Source organism: Oncorhynchus mykiss, chromosome 1, assembly GCF_013265735.2.
Source record: "Oncorhynchus mykiss isolate Arlee chromosome 1, USDA_OmykA_1.1, whole genome shotgun sequence".
NCBI lineage: Eukaryota > Metazoa > Chordata > Actinopteri > Salmoniformes > Salmonidae > Oncorhynchus > Oncorhynchus mykiss.
The window spans coordinates 94,649,435-94,671,048 of NC_048565.1; the positions used below are offsets into that span (position 1 = coordinate 94,649,435).

Genomic DNA, 21,614 nt, shown 5'->3' on the forward strand with positions numbered 1-21,614 from the left:
TGTTCCTATAGGAATACCTGCTGGGGCAGACATCATTGACGTTCCTCTCTTGTGTTTGTTCCTATAGGAATACCTGCTGGCCGGGGCAGACATCATTGACGTTCCTCTCTTGTGTTTGTTCCTATAGGAATACCTGCTGGCTGGGGCAGACATCATTGAGACCAACACTTTCAGTAGCACCTGTATCGCCCAGGCCGACTACGGACTGGGACACTTGGTAAGAGAACGGGGTCAGTGGGGCGGTCTGTAGAATAACACTCTGATCACCAATCAGAAGCTGTATCGCAACATCAGATCACCAATCAGAAGCTGTTATCACAATATCAGATCACCAATCAAAAGCTGTTATCGCAATATCAGATCACCAATCAAAAGCTGTTATCACAACATCAGATCACATGTAGTCAGATAGGTTCCTGATAATGGAATGTTTAAAGATAATGACTAAAATATTCCACCCTGAAACCATATAATTGTATGAAATGTATTAGAATCATAAATCTATAATCTGATGATGTGTGTAGTTTTAGTCAGAGTTAGAATAAGGACCTTTTGCTCCTTTTTAGTATGTAAGCAGGATGCAAGTGTGAAACAAATGATAAGAGGAGCTATCGACAGCCAAGCTGGACTACCGCGTTCCTTACAGGACATTCTGTCTCCACCCGTGGAGTGGAGAAACTGTTAGGCTTGCAGAAACATTATGAAACATGTTGCAGATTAAAGAAACAATGTGTCTGTGTAGTGGAAAAACACAGACTGTCTGAGCAAGGTGTGTGTTATAAAGACTGCGTTTGCATTTTTGATTTCAGAACATTACGGATTTTTTTGCATTAAGCGGAGTCTTTGCCTAATTATTATTAAACCCAGGGTCTTACAAACCTCGGGGATTGGTCAAAGTTTAAATAAGTGTTAGTTATTATCATTGGGATTGAAAATTCTCGTGACAGTTTGGTCCTTCGAGCCGGATCTCAATATCTTTTTCGGTCGTTCCATGGAGACACCGAAACCGTGCACGGGCGGATGAAATATCTGTAGATTAAAGACCTGGCCCCTTTCTGAGGGTTCTTTACAGGCCGGTGGCGAACTGGTGCACGACAGAAACGCTGACGAGATCCAACCTACATAAAAATTCTCGGGACAGTTCCTAAAAGGTGACTTGACACAATAAGTGTCTCACTCACTCATTCAGGTTGTTTGAACCCCTGATGTTTTCTCAGGCCTGTCGTATGAATAAGGTATCAACAGAGGGTTGTTTAATTTCCCAGGCCTGTCGTATGAACAAGGTATCAGCAGAGGATGTTTTCCCAGGCCTGTCGTATGAACAAGGTATCAGCAGAGGATGTTTTCCCAGGCCTGTCGTATGAACAAGGTATCAGCAGAGGATGTTTTCCCAGGCCTGTCGTATGAACAAGGTATCAGCAGAGGGTTGTTTAACTCCTTGATGTTTTCCCAGGCTTATCGTATGAACAAGGTGTCAGCAGAAATAGCCAGGAAAGCAGCAGATGACATCACCAACCAGACAGGTCAGCTGATAAAGATAAAGTATCATTATTGGAGGACGAAAACAACCCCTATTTGACATTGACAACATTGTGTGTAATAGATGTGTATTTCCGTGTTTGTAATGACAACATTGTGTGTAATAGATGTGTATTTCCGTGTTTGTAATGACAACATTGTGTGTAATAGATGTGTATTTCCGTTGTTTTTTTATTTCCAGGTTGTAAGAGATACGTGGCGGGCGCCGTGGGCCCCACCAATAAAACCCTGTCTGTGTCTCCCTCAGTGGAAAGACCAGACTTCAGGAACGTCAGTAAGAGAACAGCTTGTTGTTTTATGCTTATTCCTTGTCTTTCTACTGATGTCACTGCAAAGTGGCAGAATGGCAGGTGTTTTCAGAGCCCCTTACAGTGGTGACATGTCACTACAGACCTGCGCTATATAGCTGTCTTAACTGTTATCCTATCAGGGTCTATAAGGCCTCTCAGACCTACACTATGTATCTGTTACCTTCTCAGACCTACACTATGTATCTGTTACCCTCTCAGACCTACACTATGTATCTGTTACCCTCTCAGACCTACACTATGTATCTGTTACCCTATCAGGGTCTATAAGGCCTCTCAGACCTACACTATGCATCTGTTACCCTCTCAGACCTACACTATGTATCTGTTACCCTCTCAGACCTACACTATGTATCTGTTATCCTATCAGACCTACACTATGTATCTGTTACCCTATCAGGGTCTATAAGGAATCTCAGACCTACACTATGTATCTGTTACCCTCTCAGATCTACACTATGTATCTGTTACCCTATCAGGGTCTATAAGGAATCTCAGACCTACACGATGTATCTGTTACCCTCTCAGACCTACACTATGTATCTGTTACCCTCTCAGACCTACACTATGTATCTGTTACCCTCTCAGACCTACACTATGTATCTGTTACCTTCTCAGACCTACACTATGTATCTGTTACCCTATCAGGGTCTATAAGGCCTCTCAGACCTACACTATGTATCTGTTACCCTCTCAGACCTACACTATGTATCTGTTACCCTATCGGGTCTATAAAGGCCTCTCAGGCGACTCTTGATAAACCATTGGTAACCTCCAGAGTTGACATTACTCTCTCTGATGGTGCTACCGTGCTGAGTGGTTGTGTGTCTTCCCCCCTCAGCCTTTGATGAGCTGGCTGAGGCCTACGCTGAGCAGGTCCGGGGTCTGTTGGATGGAGGAGCGGATATTATCATGGTGGAGACCATCTTTGACACGGCCAACGCCAAGGTACACCTTCTTCACTTGCTGTCTTCATCCCTGACTGTCATCTAGTTTCTCTTCTTCACTCGCTGTCTTCATCACTGACTGTCTTCATCACTGACTGTCTTCATCACTGACTGTTATCTAGTTTCTCTTCTTCACTCGCTGTCATCATCCCTGACTGTCTTCATCACTGACTGTCTTCATCACTGACTGTCATCTAGTTTCTATCAATGTGATTCTAGTTTTTCATACGATTCCATACAATTGATCATAATCAATGTATCGATTTTTTTTATTTTTTTCATCTCGTCATAAAGGCAGCACTGTTTGCTATCGACAAACTGTTTGAAGAGAGCTACGAACCCAGACCTATATTTGTAAGTATGAATTCTGTCTGTTGTCAGTGTCTTGCCAGTATATTTCTGAGTTAAATTACCACTGTCAACAACCACTGTGATCTCGCGCTAGACTGACTTCTTGCTCGTCGTTTATCATCCCGTCTGATTACATGGTACCTGTCTTGACGGCATCAAACTGAGAGAAGCTAGCTAACGAGGCTAATTGAGGCTGCTAGCCATAACGTTACTGTGCTTCTCACCGTCCTACAGTTAGCTAACGAGGCTAATTGAGGCTGCTAGCCATAACGTTACTGTGCTTCTCACCGTCCTACAGTTAGCTAACGAGGATAATTGAGGCTGCTAGCCATAACGTTAACGTTACTGTGTTTCTCACCGTCCTACAGTTAGCTAACGAGGCTAATTGAGGCTAGCCATAACGTTACTGTGCTTCTCACCGTCCTACAGTTAGCTAACGAGGCTAATTGAGGCTAGCCATAACGTTAATGTGCTTCTCACCATCCTACAGTTAGCTAACGAGGCTAATTGAGGCTAGCCATAACGCTACTGTGCTTCTCACTGTCCTACAGTTAGCTAACGAGGCTAATTGAGGCTGCTAGCCATAACGTTAATGTGCTTCTCACCATCCTACAGTTAGCTAACGAGGCTAATTGAGGCTAGCCATAACGCTACTGTGCTTCTCACCGTCCTACAGTTAGCTACGAGGCTAATTGAGGCTAGCCATAACGTTACTGTGCTTCTAACTCCATTCAGATTATATCCTAAACAGCAGCCTACATGTTGGCTTTGGTCGTTGTAGCCTTTTCTCTCTCTCAATTCACTTTTAATTCGGTCATTTCTATTCATTCTTCCATTGATTTAGATGTCTCCCTAACTTGCTTGACCACACAAGCGGAGACGCAATCCAATTGTCTCCCTGTCTCCGCGGGAAGCGTCAGGATCAGAGCTCCTTTTCCCAAATCATTAAAATACACTGAACAAAAAAATAAACGCAACATGGGAAGAACTGGGAATTGTGGGATCTTTGTATTTCAGCTCATGAAACATGGGACCAACACTTTACATGTTGCTGAAACACGGGACCAACACTTTACATGTTGCTGAAACATGGGACCAACACTTTACATGTTGCTGAAACATGGGACCAACACTTTACATGTTGCTGAAACATGGGACCAACACTTTACATGTTGCTGAAACATGGGACCAACACTTTACATGTTGCTGAAACACGGGACCAACACTTTACATGTTGCTGAAACATGGGACCAACACTTTACATGTTGCTGAAACATGGGACCAACACTTTACATGTTGCTGAAACAGGGGACCAACACTTTACATGTTGCTGAAACATGGGACCAACACTTTACATGTTGCTGAAACACGGGACCAACACTTTACATGTTGCTGAAACATGGGACCAACACTTTACATGTTGCTGAAACATGGGACCAACACTTTACATGTTGCTGAAACACGGGACCAACACTTTACATGTTGCTGAAACATGGGACCAACACTTTACATGTTGCTGAAACATGGGACCAACACTTCACATGTTGCGTTTTATATATTTGTTCAGTGTAGGTTTGCATCATACGGCCATTATCTTTCAGATTTCTAAGACATTCCCAGGTTTATAGGCCATGTCACAAAATAATGGATTTGATTGTGACGGTGTAGGCTGTATTAAATGCATTGAATTAACTTTTTTTTCTCCAAAAGGTGCACATCAGCAGCTTGTATGTGTGGAAGCCCTGAGGCGCTAAACATGTTAGTTAATTAACGGTCAATTAACGCGAGACCGGCGTTCATTTGCTTGACAATTACCGTCCGACAAAATTGTATGACCGCCACAGTCCTAGACAGGAGTGGTCGAACTCTCTCAGGACTTATTGATTTAGTTTCTAGATATCAGGCACCATCGTGGACAGGAGTGGTCGTACTCTCTCAGGACAGATTGATTGTGTTTATAGATATCAGGCACCATCCTAGACATGAGTGGTCGTACTCTCTCAGGACAGATTGATTGTGTTTCTAGATATCAGGCACCATCGTGGACAGGAGTGGTCGTACTCTCTCAGGACAGATTGATTGTGTTTCTAGATATCAGGCACCATCGTGGACAGGAGTGGTCGTACTCTCTCAGGACAGATTGATTGATTGTGTTTCTAGATATCAGGCACCATCGTGGACAGGAGTGGTCGTACTCTCTCAGGACAGATTGATTGTGTTTCTAGATATCAGGCACCATCGTGGACAGGAGTGGTCGTACTCTCTCAGGACAGATTGATTGTGTTTCTAGATATCAGGCACCATCGTGGACAGGACTGGTCGTACTCTCTCAGGACAGATTGATTGTGTTTCTAGATATCAGGCACCATCGTAGACAGGAGTGGTCGTACTCTCTCAGGACAGATTGATTGTGTTTCTAGATATCAGGCACCATCGTGGACAGGAGTGGTCGTACTCTCTCAGGACAGATTGATTGTGTTTCTAGATATCAGGCACCATCGTAGACAGGAGTGGTCGTACTCTCTCAGGACAGATTGATTGTGTTTCTAGATATCAGGCACCATCGTGGACAGGAGTGGTCGTACTCTCTCAGGACAGATTGATTGTGTTTCTAGATATCAGGCACCATCGTGGACAGGAGTGGTCGTACTCTCTCAGGACAGATTGATTGTGTTTCTAGATATCAGGCACCATCGTGGACAGGAGTGGTCGTACTCTCTCAGGACAGATTGATTGTGTTTCTAGATATCAGGCACCATCGTAGACAGGAGTGGTCGTACTCTCTCAGGACAGATTGATTGTGTTTCTAGATATCAGGCACCATCGTGGACAGGAGTGGTCGAACTCTCTCAGGACAGACAGGAGAGGCCTTCGTCATCAGTGTGTCCCATGCCAAACCCCTCTGGTGAGTCATTACATCAAGCTTCAGGACTTCCATACTACCTTGTTGTTGTTGTTGTTGTTGTTGTTGACTTCCACAGGTTTGTCCTCAAGTTTTATATTCAAATAAACTTCAAACTTCAGATCTGCTGGAGAGATTAATGGAATCTACAACATCTGACCTCATCAGACTGGGCCTCAATAGGCTGATATACAATGTTACTGTGTTATTCTGACCTCATCAGACTGGGCCTCAATAGGTTGATATACAATGTGTTACTGTGTTATTCTGACCTCATCAGACTGGGCCTCAATAGGCTGATATCTGACCTCATCAGACTGGGCCTCAATAGGCTGATATCTGACCTCATCAGACTGGGCCTCAATAGGCTGATATACAATGTTACTGTGTGTTAATCTGACCTCATCAGACTGGGCCTCAATAGGCTGATATACAGTGTGTTCCTCTCTTCCAGTATTGGTCTTAACTGTGCCTTAGGAGCCACTGAGATGAGGCCTTTTATTCAGGCTATTGGGAAATGCACCACGGCTCACGTCTTATGCTACCCCAATGCAGGTAACCAGCACCCATCCGTCCCCACTCACCTCTAGCTAGCTCACCGTTACTTTGTGTGCTCACAACCAACGATCTGCCGTTTTCACACCCTCTGCTTGTTTCAGGTCTGCCCAATACGTTCGGTGGATACGATGAGACCCCGGAGTTGACAGCCTCACATTTAAAGGTCAATTTATTGATTTATAGCTGGTCTACCCAATGAATGATCTATCGATTTGATTCAGACAAGTGAATAAATATCATTCCACTCCAAAATGCTAACCTCCCCTGTTATTGTAATGGTGAGAGGTTAGCATGTTTTAGGGGTTATGATATAAAATGCTAACCTCCCCTGTTATTGTAATGGTGAGAGGTTAGCATGTTTTAGGAGGTATGATATAAAATGCTAACCTCCCCTGTTATTGTAATGGTGAGAGGTTAGCATGTTTTAGGGGGGTATGATATAAAATGCTAACCTCCCCTGTTATTGTAATGGTGAGAGGTTAGCATGTTTTAGGGGGTATGATATAAAATGCTAACCTCCCCTGTTATTGTAATGGTGAGAGGTTAGCATGTTTTAGGGGGTATGATATAAAATGCTAACCTCCCCTGTTATTGTAATGGTGAGAGGTTAGCATGTTTTAGGGGGGTATGATATAAAATGCTAACCTCCCCTGTTATTGTAATGGTGAGAGGTTAGCATGTTTTAGGGGGGTATGATATAAAATGCTAACCTCCCCTGTTATTGTAATGGTGAGAGGTTAGCATGTTTTAGGGGGGTATGATATAAAATGCTAACCTCCCCTGTTATTGTAATGGTGAGAGGTTAGCATGTTTTAGGAGGTATGATGTGTGTCTGTAACTTTCTCAACTCATTATCATTCATGATTCATTCAGGATTATCCGTAACCATGGTAGCGTCCACATTAGTGTAGAAGTGTTACGAAACATATGCTATTCTCATTCACAATAAAATAAATAATAATAAATAACAATAAAATATAACAATATAAATAAATAAAAAATAACAATAAAATAAAAGTGAATTCAAAATGACACTATACATGATTTACCATTTGTTTCTATTGGGCAACCAAAACAATCTGAAAAACAACCAAAACAAACAGGCGATACATCCAGCACGTTTATAGAGTCACAAGCTTGATGTAATGATTGTGTGCCTGGTTTATGGGACCAAATACTAAACGTTTAACTACTTTAATACACAGTGAATTTGTCCCAATACTTTTGGTCCCCTAAAATGGGGGGGGGGGGGGACTATGTACATAAAGGGCTGTAATTTCTAAACGGTTCACCCGATATGGATGAAAATACCCTCAAAGTAAAGCTGACAGTCTGACCTTTGACCTCATAGTCATTGTATTATTACAGTTTCTATACACACTGACTGTCTCTTATTTGATTTGTGTAGGACTTTGCTACAGATGGTCTGGTGAATCTGGTTGGTGGATGCTGTGGAACGACTCCTGCACACATCAGGTGACCTGTCGTCTGCTCTGTCCTCTGACACTAGCTACTGTCCAGCGATATAGGACTGATATACTGTCTATACTGCTGTCTATAGATATAGGACTGATATACTGTCTATAGATATAGGACTGATATACTGTCTATAGATATAGGACTGATATATTGTCTATAGATATAGGACTGATATATTGTCTATAGATATAGGACTGATATACTGTCTATAGATATAGGACTGATATACTGTCTATAGATATAGGACTGATATATTGTCTATAGATATAGGACTGATATATTGTCTATAGATATATGACTGATATGTTGTCTATAGGTATAGGACTGATATGTTGTCTATAGATATAGGACTGATATATTGTCTATAGATATAGGACTGATATATTGTCTATAGATATATGACTGATATGTTGTCTATAGATATAGGACTGATATACTGTCTATAGATATAGGACTGATATATTGTCTATAGATATAGGACTGATATACTGTCTATAGATATAGGACTGATATATTGTCTATAGATATATGACTGATATGTTGTCTATAGATATAGGACTGATATACTGTCTATAGATATATGACTGATATGTTGTCTATAGATATAGGACTGATATATTGTCTATAGATATATGACTGATATGTTGTCTATAGATATATGACTGATATACTGTCTATAGATATATGACTGATATACTGTCTATAGATATATGACTGATATGTTGTCTATAGATATAGGACTGATATATTGTCTATAGATATAGGACTGATATATTGTCTATAGATATAGGACTGATATACTGTCTATAGATATAGGACTGATATATTGTCTATAGATATAGGACTGATATACTGTCTATAGATATAGGACTGATATATTGTCTATAGATATAGGACTGATATATTGTGTATAGATATAGGACTGATATATTGTCTATAGATATAGGACTGATATACTGTCTATAGATATAGGACTGATATACTGTCTATAGATATAGGACTGATATACTGTCTATAGATATAGGACTGATATACTGTCTATAGATATAGGACTGATATACTGTCTATAGATATAGGACTGATATATTGTCTATAGATATAGCACTGATATACTGTCTATAGATATAGGACTGATATACTGTCTATAGATATAGGACTGATATACTGTCTATAGATATAGGACTGATATATTGTCTATAGATATAGACCTGATATATTGTCTATAGATATAGGACTGATATACTGTCTATAGATATAGGACTGATATACTGTCTATAGATATAGGACTGATATACTGTCTATAGATATAGGACTGATATACTGTCTATAGATATAGACCTGATATATTGTCTATAGATATAGACCTGATATATTGTCTATAGATATAGGACTGATATACTGTCTATAGATATAGGACTGATATACTGTCTATAGATATAGGACTGATATACTGTCTATAGATATAGGACTGATATACTGTCTATAGATATAGGACTGATATACTGTCTATAGATATAGGACTGATATACTGTCTATAGATATAGACCTGATATATTGTCTATAGATATAGGACTGATATACTGTCTATACTACTGTCTATAGATATAGGACTGATATACTGTCTATACTGCTGTCTATAGATATAGGACTGATATACTGTCTATAGATATAGGACTGATATACTGTCTATAGATATAGGACTGATATATTGTCTATAGATATATGACTGATATGTTGTCTATAGATATAGGACTGATATACTGTCTATACTGCTGTCTATAGATACAGGACTGATATACTGTCTATAGATATAGGACTGATAGATGTGAAACTAATATACATCTCTCTCTGTGTGTTCAGGGCCATTGCTGAGAAAGTGAAGCACTGCCATCCCAGAGTGCCCCCTACTGACGTCTTTCAGGACTACATGCTACTCGCAGGTAGAACGACTAGAGTCTAGATGAGCTCTGTGTCCGTCCAGGCCGTTCCAGGGCTGGTATTTTATATAAAGCCTTGCAGAGTAGACGTGCTGATCTAGGATCAGTTCTGCCTTTTTTTATTTTTAAAGATAATCATGATAATATAATGGCGTAGACCGGGAGGACCTGAATCTACAGTAGATCTGCTCTGAGATTTACCTTCTCAGTCACGGTAGCACTGATGAATAGTCTCAGCCAACCACAGACAAGCTTTTCTCCACAGCTTGAGCATGTATGTTTTGTGTCACAGGTCTGGAGCCATTCAGGATCGGTCCGTACACTAATTTCGTCAACATCGGCGAGCGGTGCAACGTGGCTGGATCAAGGAAGTTCGCCAAGCTGATCATGTCGGGAAACTACGAGGTAGTTGTGAACCGGTCCCCGGTCCCTGTCTGTGTCCCTGTCTGTGAACCGGTCCCTGTCTGTGTCCCTGTCTGTGAACCGGCCCCTGTCCCTGTCTGTGTCCCTGTCTGTGAACCGGTCCCTGTCTGTGTCCCTGTCTGTGAACCGGCCCCTGTCTGTGTCCTTGTCTGTGTCCCTGTCTGTGTCCCTGTCTGTGCCCCTGTCTGTGTCCCCGTCTGTGTCTGTGTCTGTGAACCGGTCCCTGTCTGTGTCCCTGTCTGTGAACCGGTCCCTGTCTGTGTCCCTGTCTGTGTCCCTGTCTGTGTCTGTGTCTGTGAACCGGTCCCTGTCTGTGTCCCTGTCTGTGAACCGGCCCCTGTCTGTGTCCTTGTCTGTGAACCGGCCCCTGTCTGTGTCCTTGTCTGTGTCCCTGTCTGTGAACCGGCCCCTGTCCCTGTCTGTGTCCCTGTCTGTGAACCGGTCCCTGTCTGTGTCCCTGTCTGTGAACCGGCCCCTGTCCCTGTCTGTGTCCCTGTCTGTGAACCGGTCCCTGTCTGTGAACCGGTCCCTGTCTATGTCCCTGTCTGTGAACCGGCCCCTGTCCCTGTCTGTGTCCCTGTCTGTGAACCGGTCCCTGTCTGTGAACCGGTCCCTGTCTATGTCCCTGTCTGTGAACCGGCCCCTGTCCCTGTCTGGTCCCTGTCTGTGAACCGGCCCCTGTCTGTGTCCCTGTCTGTGTCCCTGTCTGTGTCCCTGTCTGTGTCCCTGTCTGTGAACCGGTCCCTGTCTGTGTCCCTGTCTGTGAACCGGCCCCTGTCCCTGTCTGTGTCCCTGTCTGTGAACCGGTCCCTGTCTGTGCCCCTGTCTGTGTCTGTGTCTGTGAACCGGTCCCTGTCTGTGTCCCTGTCTGTGAACCGGTCCCTGTCTGTGTCCCTGTCTGTGAACCGGTCCCTGTCTGTGTCCCTGTCTGTGTCTGTGTCTGTGAACCGGTCCCTGTCTGTGTCTGTGTCCCTGTCTGTGTCTATGAACCGGTCCCTGTCTGTGTCCCTGTCTGTGAACCGGTCCCTGTCTGTGTCCCTGTATGTGAACCGGTCCCTGTCTGTGTCCCTGTCTGTGTCCTTGTCTGTGTCCCTGTCTGTGCCCCTGTCTGTGCCCCTGTCTGTGCCCCCGTCTGTGAACCGGTCCCTGTCTGTCCCTGTCTGTGTCCCTGTCTGTGTCCCTGTCTGTGAACCGGTCCCTGTCTGTGTCCCTGTCTGTGAACCGGCCTCTGTCTGTGTCCCTGTCTGTGTCCCTGTCTGTGCCCCTGTCTGTGCCCCTGTCTGTGCCCCTGTCTGTGTCCCCGTCTGTGAACCGGTCACTGTCTGTGTCCCTGTCTGTGAACCGGTCCCTGTCTGTGTCTGTGTCCCTGTCTGTGAACCGGTCCCTGTCTGTGAACCGGTCCCTGTCTGTGTCCCTGTCTGTGAACCGGTCCCTGTCTGTCTCCAGGAGGCGTTGAGCATAGCCAAGACCCAGGTGGAGATGGGAGCCCAGGTGTTGGACATCAACATGGACGAGGGGATGTTGGAGGGTCCTGCCGCCATGGCCCGGTTCTGCTGTCTCATATCCTCCGAGCCTGACATCGCCAGGGTAAGAATCAACTGGACATTTAAAAAAGATAAGATACCTGCGTACTGTTGAATGCTTCCCGACGTTCAACCGTGTTTCTAAACCACTTCCTGTGATACTGTATCAGAGAGGTAATGTTACTATGTACTGAGCTACAGGAAGCTGAACCACGTTGTTGAAGGGCCTGGAGATGCAGGAAAACACTGTAAGAACAGAGTTCATCTATAGAATAAGTCCTTTAGGCCTTTACTGAAGCTGAAGGTCACTTACCCAGCTCTCCTCGTTGTCCTCTTTATCCTCCTCTCTCTCCTCTCCTCGTTGTCCTCTTAATCCTCCTCTCTCTCCTCTCCTAGGTACCTCTGTGTATAGACTCTTCTAACTTCCAGGTGTCCTCTCTCTCTCTCCTCTCCTAGGTACCTCTGTGTATAGACTCTTCTAACTTCCAGGTGTCCTCTCTCTCTCCTCTCCTAGGTACCTCTGTGTATAGACTCTTCTAACTTCCAGGTGTCCTCTCTCTCTCCTCTCCTAGGTACCTCTGTGTATAGACTCGTCTAACTTCCAGGTGTCCTCTCTCTCTCTCCTCTCCTAGGTACCTCTGTGTATAGACTCTTCTAACTTCCAGGTGTCCTCTCTCTCTCCTCTCCTAGGTACCTCTGTGTATAGACTCTTCTAACTTCCAGGTGTCCTCTCTCTCTTCTCTCCTAGGTACCTCTGTGTATAGACTCGTCTAACTTCCAGGTGTCCTCTCTCTCTCTTCTCTCCTAGGTACCTCTGTGTATAGACTCTTCTAACTTCCAGGTGTCCTCTCTCTCTCCTCTCCTAGGTACCTCTGTGTATAGACTCTTCTAACTTCCAGGTGTCCTCTCTCTCTTCTCTCCTAGGTACCTCTGTGTATAGACTCTTCTAACTTCCAGGTGTCCTCTCTCTCTCTTCTCTCCTAGGTACCTCTGTGTATAGACTCGTCTAACTTCCAGGTGTCCTCTCTCTCTCTTCTCTCCTAGGTACCTCTGTGTATAGACTCTTCTAACTTCCAGGTGTCCTCTCTCTCTCTTCTCTCCTAGGTACCTCTGTGTATAGACTCGTCTAACTTCCAGGTGTCCTCTCTCTCTCTTCTCTCCTAGGTACCTCTGTGTATAGACTCGTCTAACTTCCAGGTGTCCCCTCTCTCTCTTTCTCTCCTCTCCTAGTTGTCCTCTGTATCATCCTCCTCTCTCTCCTCTCCTAGGTACCTCTGTGTATAGACTCGTCTAACTTCCAGGTGTCCTCTCTCTCTTCTCTCCTAGGTACCTCTGCGTATAGACTCGTCTAACTTCCAGGTGTCCTCTCTCTCTTCTCTCCTAGGTACCTCTGCGTATAGACTCGTCTAACTTCCAGGTGTCCTCTCTCTCTTCTCTCCTAGGTACCTCTGCGTATAGACTCGTCTAACTTCCAGGTGTCCTCTCTCTCTTCTCTCCTAGGTACCTCTGCGTATAGACTCGTCGAACTTCCAGGTGTCCTCTCTCTCTCTCTCTCTCTCTCTCTCTCCTCTCTCTCTCCTCTCCTTAGGTACCTCCGTGTATAGACTCGTCTAACTTCCAGGTGTCCTCCTCTCTCTCTCTCTCTCCTCTCCTAGGTACCTCTGTGTATAGACTCGTCGAACTTCGAGGTGATCAAGGCGGGGCTGAAGTGTTGTCAGGGGAAGTGTATCGTGAACAGCATCAGTCTGAAGGAAGGAGAAGAGGAGTTTCTCCAGAGGGCTACGACTGTCAGACGCTACGGGGCTGCCGTGGTGGTGATGGCCTTCGACGAGGAGGGTCAGGTGAGACTGTCAGACGGGGCTGCCGTGGTGGTTATGGCCTTCAACGAGGAGGGTCAGGTGAGACTGTCAGACGGGGCTGCCGTGGTGGTGATGGCCTTCAACGAGGAGGGTCAGGTGAGACTGACAGACGGGGCTGCCGTGGTGGTTATGGCCTTCAACGAGGAGGGTCAGGTGAGACTGACATACGGGGCTGCCGTGGTGGTTATGGCCTTCAACGAGGAGGGTCAGGTGAGACTGACAGACGGGGCTGCCGTGGTGGTTATGGCCTTCAACGAGGAGGGTCAGGTGAGACTGACAGACGGGGCTGCCGTGGTGGTTATGGCCTTCAACGAGGAGGGTCAGGTGAGACTGTCAGACGGGGCTGCCGTGGTGGTTATGGCCTTCGACGAGGAGGGTCAGGTGAGACTGTCAGACGGGGCTGCCGTGGTGGTTATGGCCTTCGACGAGGAGGGTCAGGTGAGACTGTCAGACGCCACGGGGCTGCCGTGGTGGTTATGGCCTTCAACGAGGAGGGTCAGGTGAGACTGTCAGACGGGGCTGCCGTGGTGGTTATGGCCTTCAACGAGGAGGGTCAGGTGAGACTGTCAGACGCCACGGGGCTGCCGTGGTGGTTATGGCCTTCAACGAGGGGGGTCAGGTGAGGCTGTCAGACGGGGCTGCCGTGGTGGTTATGGCCTTCAACGAGGAGGGTCAGGTGAGACTGTCAGACGCCACGGGGCTGCCGTGGTGGTTATGGCCTTCAACGAGGGGGGTCAGGTGAGGCTGTCAGACGGGGCTGCCGTGGTGGTTATGGCCTTCGACGAGGAGGGTCAGGTGAGACTGTCAGACGCCACGGGGCTGCCGTGGTGGTTATGGCCTTCAACGAGGAGGGTCAGGTGAGACTGTCAGACGGGGCTGCCGTGGTGGTTATGGCCTTCAACGAGGAGGGTCAGGTGAGACTGTCAGACGCTACGGGGCTGCCGTGGTGGTTATGGCCTTCGACGAGGAGGGTCAGGTGAGACTGTCAGACGCCACGGGGCTGCCGTGGTGGTTATGGCCTTCAACGAGGAGGGTCAGGTGAGACTGTCAGACGCCACGGGGCTGCCGTGGTGGTTATGGCCTTCAACGAGGAGGGTCAGGTGAGGCTGTCAGACGGGGCTGCCGTGGTGGTTATGGCCTTCGACGAGGAGGGTCAGGTGAGACTGTCAGACGCCACGGGGCTGCCGTGGTGGTTATGGCCTTCGACGAGGAGGGTCAGGTGAGACTGTCAGACGCCACGGGGCTGCCGTGGTGGTTATGGCCTTCAACGAGGAGGGTCAGGTGAGACTGTCAGACGGGGCTGCCGTGGTGGTTATGGCCTTCAACGAGGAGGGTCAGGTGAGACTGTCAGACGCCACGGGGCTGCCGTGGTGGTTATGGCCTTCAACGAGGAGGGTCAGGTGAGACTGACAGACGGGGCTGCCGTGGTGGTTATGGCCTTCAACGAGGAGGGTCAGGTGAGACTGTCAGACGGGGCTGCCGTGGTGGTTATGGCCTTCAACGAGGAGGGTCAGGTGAGACTGTCAGACGGGGCTGCCGTGGTGGTTATGGCCTTCAACGAGGAGGGTCAGGTGAGACTGACAGACGGGGCTGCCGTGGTGGTTATGGCCTTCAACGAGGAGGGTCAGGTGAGACTGACATACGGGGCTGCCGTGGTGGTTATGGCCTTCAACGAGGAGGGTCAGGTGAGACTGACATACGGGGCTGCCGTGGTGGTTATAGCCTTCGACGAGGAGGGTCAGGTGAGACTGACATACGGGGCTGCCGTGGTGGTTATGGCCTTCTGGAAAGGAGAGGAATATACAGCGGCAAGGAAAAGTATGTGAACCCTTCGGAATTACCTGAATTACCTGGATTACCTGGATTACCTGGATTTATGTGTTAATTGGTCATCAAATTTGATCTGATCTTCATCTAAGTCACAACAGTAGACAAACACAGTGTGCTTAAATTAATAACACACTAATTCTTGTATTTTTCTCGTCTATATTGAATACATAATTTAAACATTCACAGTGTAGGTTGGGAAAAGTATGTGAAACCCCTTAGGCTAATGACTTCTCCAAAAGCTAATTGGAGTCAAGAGTCAGTTAACATGGAGCCCAATCAATGAGACGAGATTGGAGATGTTGGTTAGAGCTGCCTTGCCCAATAAAAAACACTCAAGGCCTTGAAACAGCTGTCTTCTCCGGTTTCCTACAGGCTACCGAGACAGAGCGCAAGGTCGACATCTGCAGCAGAGCCTATCGCCTCCTGGTAACTCAAGTGGGCTTTGACCCCAACGACATCATCTTTGACCCCAACATCCTGACCATCGGCACGGGCATGGAGGAACACAGCGAGTACGCCATCAACTTCATCAGAGCCACCAGGCTCATTAAGGTCAGTTGAGACCCGTGTCGTCTTTCTGCTAAACTCGGTCACTAACGCGGCTTCCTGTTGTCACGCTCCGGGGATTTCTCTGGGACTGTGTCGTCTTTCTGCTAAACTCGGCCACTAACACGGCTTCCTGTTGTCAGGCTCCGGGGATTTCTCTGGGACTGTGTCGTCTTTCTGCTAAACACGGTCACTAACACGGCTTCCTGTTGTCAGGCTCCGGGGATTTCTCTGGGACTGTGTCGTCTTTCTGCTAAACACGGTCACTAACACGGCTTCCTGTTGTCAGGCTCCGGGGATTTCTCCGGGACTGTGTCGTCTTTCTGCTAAACTCGGCTACTAACACGGCTTCCTGTTGTCAGGCTCCGGGGATTTCTCTGGGACTGTGTCGTCTTTCTGCTAAACTCGGCCACTAACACGGCTTCCTGTTGTCAGGCTCCGGGGATTTCTCTGGGACTGTGTCGTCTTTCTGCTAAACTCGGTCACTAACACTGCTTCCTGTTGTCAGGCTCCGGGGATTTCTCTGGGACTGTGTCGTCTTTCTGCTAAACTCGGCCACTAACACTGCTTCCTGTTGTCAGGCTCCGGGGATTTCTCTGGGACTGTGTCGTCTTTCTGCTAAACACGGTCACTAACACGGCTTCCTGTTGTCAGGCTCCGGGGATTTCTCTGGGACTGTGTCGTCTTTCTGTATCCACACCAGTGGTGATGTTACAGCACCCAGCTGTCCAGGGTCTGCCTGGGAAAGGAGATTACATCTCACCTCAGGGGGATTTCAAACAACACGCATGGCAGTGTGGGCTTCCAGGCTGTACTGTTAATGACCCATAACTGTGTTTTCTGTAGGAGTCGTTACCTGGGGTCAGGATCAACCTGACCTTTTAACAGTATATAATATTGATATATATTCTGTACAGGAGTTGTTGCCTGGGGCCAGGATCAGTGGAGGCCTCTCCAACCTGTCCTTCTCCTTCAGAGGCATGGAGGTCATCAGAGAGGCCATGCATGGAGCCTTCCTCTACCACGCCATCAAGGTAGGTGGAGCCTTCCTCTACCTCGCCATCAAGGTAGGTGGAGCCTTCCTCTACCACGCCATCAAGGTAGGTGGAGCCTTCCTCTACCTCGCCATCAAGGTAGGTGGAGCCTTCCTCTACCTCGCCATCAAGGTAGGTGGAGCCTTCCTCTACCACGCCATCAAGGTAGGTGGAGCCTTCCTCTACCTCGCCATCAAGGTAGGTGGAGCCTTCCTCTACCACGCCATCAAGGTAGGTGGAGCCTTCCTCTACCTCGCCATCAAGGTAGGTGGAGCCTTCCTCTACCTCGCCATCAAGGTAGGTGGAGCCTTCCTCTACCTCGCCATCAAGGTAGGTGGAGCCTTCCTCTACCTCGCCATCAAGGTAGGTGGAGCCTTCCTCTACCACGCCATCAAGGTAGGTGGAGCCTTCCTCTACCTCGCCATCAAGGTAGGTGGAGCCTTCCTCTACCACGCCATCAAGGTAGGTGGAGCCTTCCTCTACCACGCCATCAAGGTAGGTGGAGCCTTCCTCTACCTCGCCATCAAGGTAGGTGGAGCCTTCCTCTACCACGCCATCAAGGTAGGTGGAGCCTTCCTCTACCTCGCCATCAAGGTAGGTGGAGCCTTCCTCTACTACGCCATCAAGGTAGGTGGAGCCAGTGACTATCGACATCTAGCCAGCTAGCGGCCCTACTACGTTAGCCAGTGGCTATCGACATCTAGCCAGCTAGCGGCCCTACTACGTTAGCCAGTGGCTATCGACATCTAGCCAGCTAGCGGCCCTACTACGTTAGCCAGTGGCTATCGACATCTAGCCAGCTAGCGGCCCTACTATGTTATCCCTGCATGAGTAACCCTGTTGTTCTGCTGTCTCCTATAGGACGGTATGGACATGGGCATAGTGAACGCTGGCAGCCTGCCTGTCTATGATGATATCGACAAGGAGCTCCTGCTCATGTGTGAGAACCTTATCTGGAACAAAGATCCGGAGGCCACAGAGAAACTACTGCTGTATGCACAGGTATATGGTTTACACACTACAGTACATATCCTAGTATAACATACTGTACACACTGTACATATGGTTTACACACTACAGTACATATCCTAGTATAACATACTGTACACACTGTACATATGGTTTACACACTACAGTACATATCCTAGTATAACATACTGTACACACTGTACATATGGTTTAAACACTACAGTACATATCCTAGTATAACTTAATGTGCTTGTATACACAGGTATATGGTTTACACACTACAGTACATATCCTAGTATAACTTACTGTGCTTGTATACACAGGTATATGGTTTAAACACTACAGTACATATCCTAGTATAACTTACTGTGCTTGTATACACAGGTATATGGTTTACACACTACAGTACATATCCTAGTATAACTTACTGTACTTGTATACACCGGTACAGGGCCTTCGGGAAAGTATTCAGACCCCTGGACTTTTCCCACATGTGTGTTACGTTACAGCCTTATTCTAAAATGGATTTAAAAAAAATTCCCCTCAGCAATCTATACACAATATCCCATAATGAAAAAGTAAAAATGTTTTTTTTTTAGAAATGTTGGCAATTTTGTTAAACAGCAATACCTTATTTACATAAGTATTCAGACCCTTTGCTATGAGACTCCAAATTGAGCTCAGCTGCATCCTGTTTCCATTGATCATCCTTGAGATGTTTCTACAACTGGATTGGTAAATTCAATTGATTGGACATGATTTGGAAAGGTACACACCTGTCTATAAAACGTCCCACAGTTGACAGTGAATGTCAGAGCAAAAACCAAGCCATGAGGTCGAAGGAATTGTCAGTTGAGCTCCGAGACAGGATCGTGTCGAGGCACAGATCTGGGGAAGGGTAGCAAAACATTTCTGCAGCATTGAAGGTCCCCAAGAACACAGTGGCCTCCATTATTCTTAAAAGGAAGCAGTTTGGAACCAACTTGGCCGCCCGGCCAAACTGAGCAATCAGGGGAGAAGGGCCTTGGTCAAGGAGGGGACCAAGAAACCGACCGAGCTCCAGAGTTCTTCTGTAGAGATGGGAGAACCTTCCAGAAGGACAACCATCTCTGCAGCACTCCACCAACCAGGCCTTTATGGTAGAGTGGCTAGATGGAAGCCTCTCCTCAGTAAAAGGAACATGACAGCCTGCTTGGAGTTTGCCAAAAGGCACCTAAAGGACTCTCAGACCATGAGAAACCAGATTCTCTGATCTGATGAAACCAAGATTGAACTCTTTGGCCTGAATGCCAAGCGTCACGTCTGGAGGAAACCTGGCACCATCCCTACGGTGAAGCATGGTGGTGGCAGCATCATGCTGTGGGGATGTTATTCAGCGGCAGGGACTGGGAGACTAGTCAGGATCGAGGGAAAGATGAACGGAGCATATTCTGTATGAACAGGTACTATGAACAGGTACATACTGGTCCATCTGGTTAACACAGTACATATCATATTCTGCTGTATAAACAGGTACATACTGGTCCATCTGGTTAACACAGTACATATTCTGTATGAACAGGTACATACTGGTCCACCTGGTTAACACAGTACATATTCTGTATAAACAGGTACATACTGGTCCACCTGGTTAACACAGTACATATTCTGTGTAAACAGGTACATTCTGGTCCACCTGGTTAACACAGTACATATTCTGCTGTATAAACAGGTACATACTGGTCCATCTGGTTAACACAGTACATATTCTGCTGTATAAACAGGTACATACTGGTCCACCTGGTTAACACAGTACATATCATATTCTGCTGTATAAACAGGTACATACTGGTCCACACAGTACATATTCTGTATAAACAGGTACATACTGGTCCACCTGGTTAACACAGTACATATCATATTCTGCTGTATAAACAGGTACATACTGGTCCACACAGTACATATTCTGTATGAGAACAGGTACATACTGGTCCATCTGGTTAACACAGTACATATTCTGCTGTGTAAACAGGTACATACTGGTCCACCTGGTTAACACAGTACATATTCTGCTGTGTAAACAGGTGCATACTGGTCCACCTGGTCAACACAGTACATATTCTGTATAAACAGGTACATACTGGTCCACCTGGTTAACACAGTACGTATTCTGTATAAACAGGTACATACTGGTCCACCTGGTTAACACAGTACATATTCTGCTGTATAAACAGGTACATACTGGTCCATCTGGTTAACACAGTACATATTCTGCTGTATAAACAGGTACATACTGGTCCACCTGGTTAACACAGTACATATCATATTCTGCTGTATAAACAGGTACATACTGGTCCACACAGTACATATTCTGTATAAACAGGTACATACTGGTCCACACAGTACATATTCTGTATAAACAGGTACATACTGGTCCACCTGGTTAACACAGTACATATTCTGCTGTATAAACAGGTACATACTGGTCCATCTGGTTAACACAGTACATATTCTGCTGTATAAACAGGTACATACTGGTCCACACAGTACATATTCTGTATAAACAGGTACATACTGGTCCACCTGGTTAACACAGTACATATCATATTCTGCTGTATAAACAGGTACATACTGGTCCACACAGTACATATTCTGTATGAGAACAGGTACATACTGGTCCATCTGGTTAACACAGTACATATTCTGCTGTGTAAACAGGTACATACTGGTCCACCTGGTTAACACAGTACATATTCTGCTGTGTAAACAGGTGCATACTGGTCCACCTGGTCAACACAGTACATATTCTGTATAAACAGGTACATACTGGTCCACCTGGTTAACACAGTACATATTCTGCTGTGTAAACAGGTGCATACTGGTCCATCTGGTCAACACAGTACATATTCTGCTGTATAAACAGGTACATACTGGTCCACCTGGTCAGCACAGTACATATTCTGTATAAACAGGTACATACTGGTCCACCTGGTTAACACAGTACATATCATATTCTGCTGTATAAACAGGTACATACTGGTCCACCTGGTTAACACAGTACATATTATGCTGTGTAAACAGGTGCATACTGGTCCATCTGGTTAACACAGTACATATTCTGCTGTATAAACAGGTGCATACTGGTCCACCTGGTTAACACAGTACATATTCTGCTGAATAAACAGGTGCATACTGGTCCACCTGGTTAACACAGTACATATTCTGCTGTATAAACAGGTACATACTGGTCCACCTGGTTAACACAGTACATATTCTGCTGTGTAAACAGGTGCATACTGGTCCACCTGGTCAACACAGTACATATTCTGTATAAACAGGTACATACTGGTCCATCTGGTTAACACAGTACATATCATATTCTGCTGTATAAACAGGTACATACTGGTCCACCTGGTCAACACAGTACATA

General features: G+C 46.1%; 1 protein-coding gene across 5 annotated transcripts in view; it reads left to right on the top strand.

The window, feature by feature from the left end:
* Positions 1-21,614, top strand: part of LOC110499554 (methionine synthase) — a 72,980-nt gene that overhangs the window by 6,742 nt on the left and 44,624 nt on the right. For 4 of the 5 annotated variants that reach the window (XM_036989163.1, XM_036989168.1, XM_036989191.1 and 1 more), the window contains 16 exons: positions 128-217; positions 1,454-1,523; positions 1,721-1,813; positions 2,689-2,795; positions 3,089-3,148; positions 5,956-6,050; positions 6,502-6,602; positions 6,707-6,768; positions 8,014-8,081; positions 9,945-10,024; positions 10,314-10,426; positions 11,891-12,031; positions 13,623-13,808; positions 16,029-16,208; positions 17,120-17,236; positions 18,098-18,238. In XM_036989163.1, coding sequence (XP_036845058.1) covers positions 128-217; positions 1,454-1,523; positions 1,721-1,813; positions 2,689-2,795; positions 3,089-3,148; positions 5,956-6,050; positions 6,502-6,602; positions 6,707-6,768; positions 8,014-8,081; positions 9,945-10,024; positions 10,314-10,426; positions 11,891-12,031; positions 13,623-13,808; positions 16,029-16,208; positions 17,120-17,236; positions 18,098-18,238 — 1,704 coding nt within the window. The remainder of the gene's footprint in view (positions 1-127; positions 218-1,453; positions 1,524-1,720; positions 1,814-2,688; positions 2,796-3,088; positions 3,149-5,955; positions 6,051-6,501; positions 6,603-6,706; positions 6,769-8,013; positions 8,082-9,944; positions 10,025-10,313; positions 10,427-11,890; positions 12,032-13,622; positions 13,809-16,028; positions 16,209-17,119; positions 17,237-18,097; positions 18,239-21,614) is intronic. The other variant, XM_036989175.1, reaches the window with a different exon arrangement.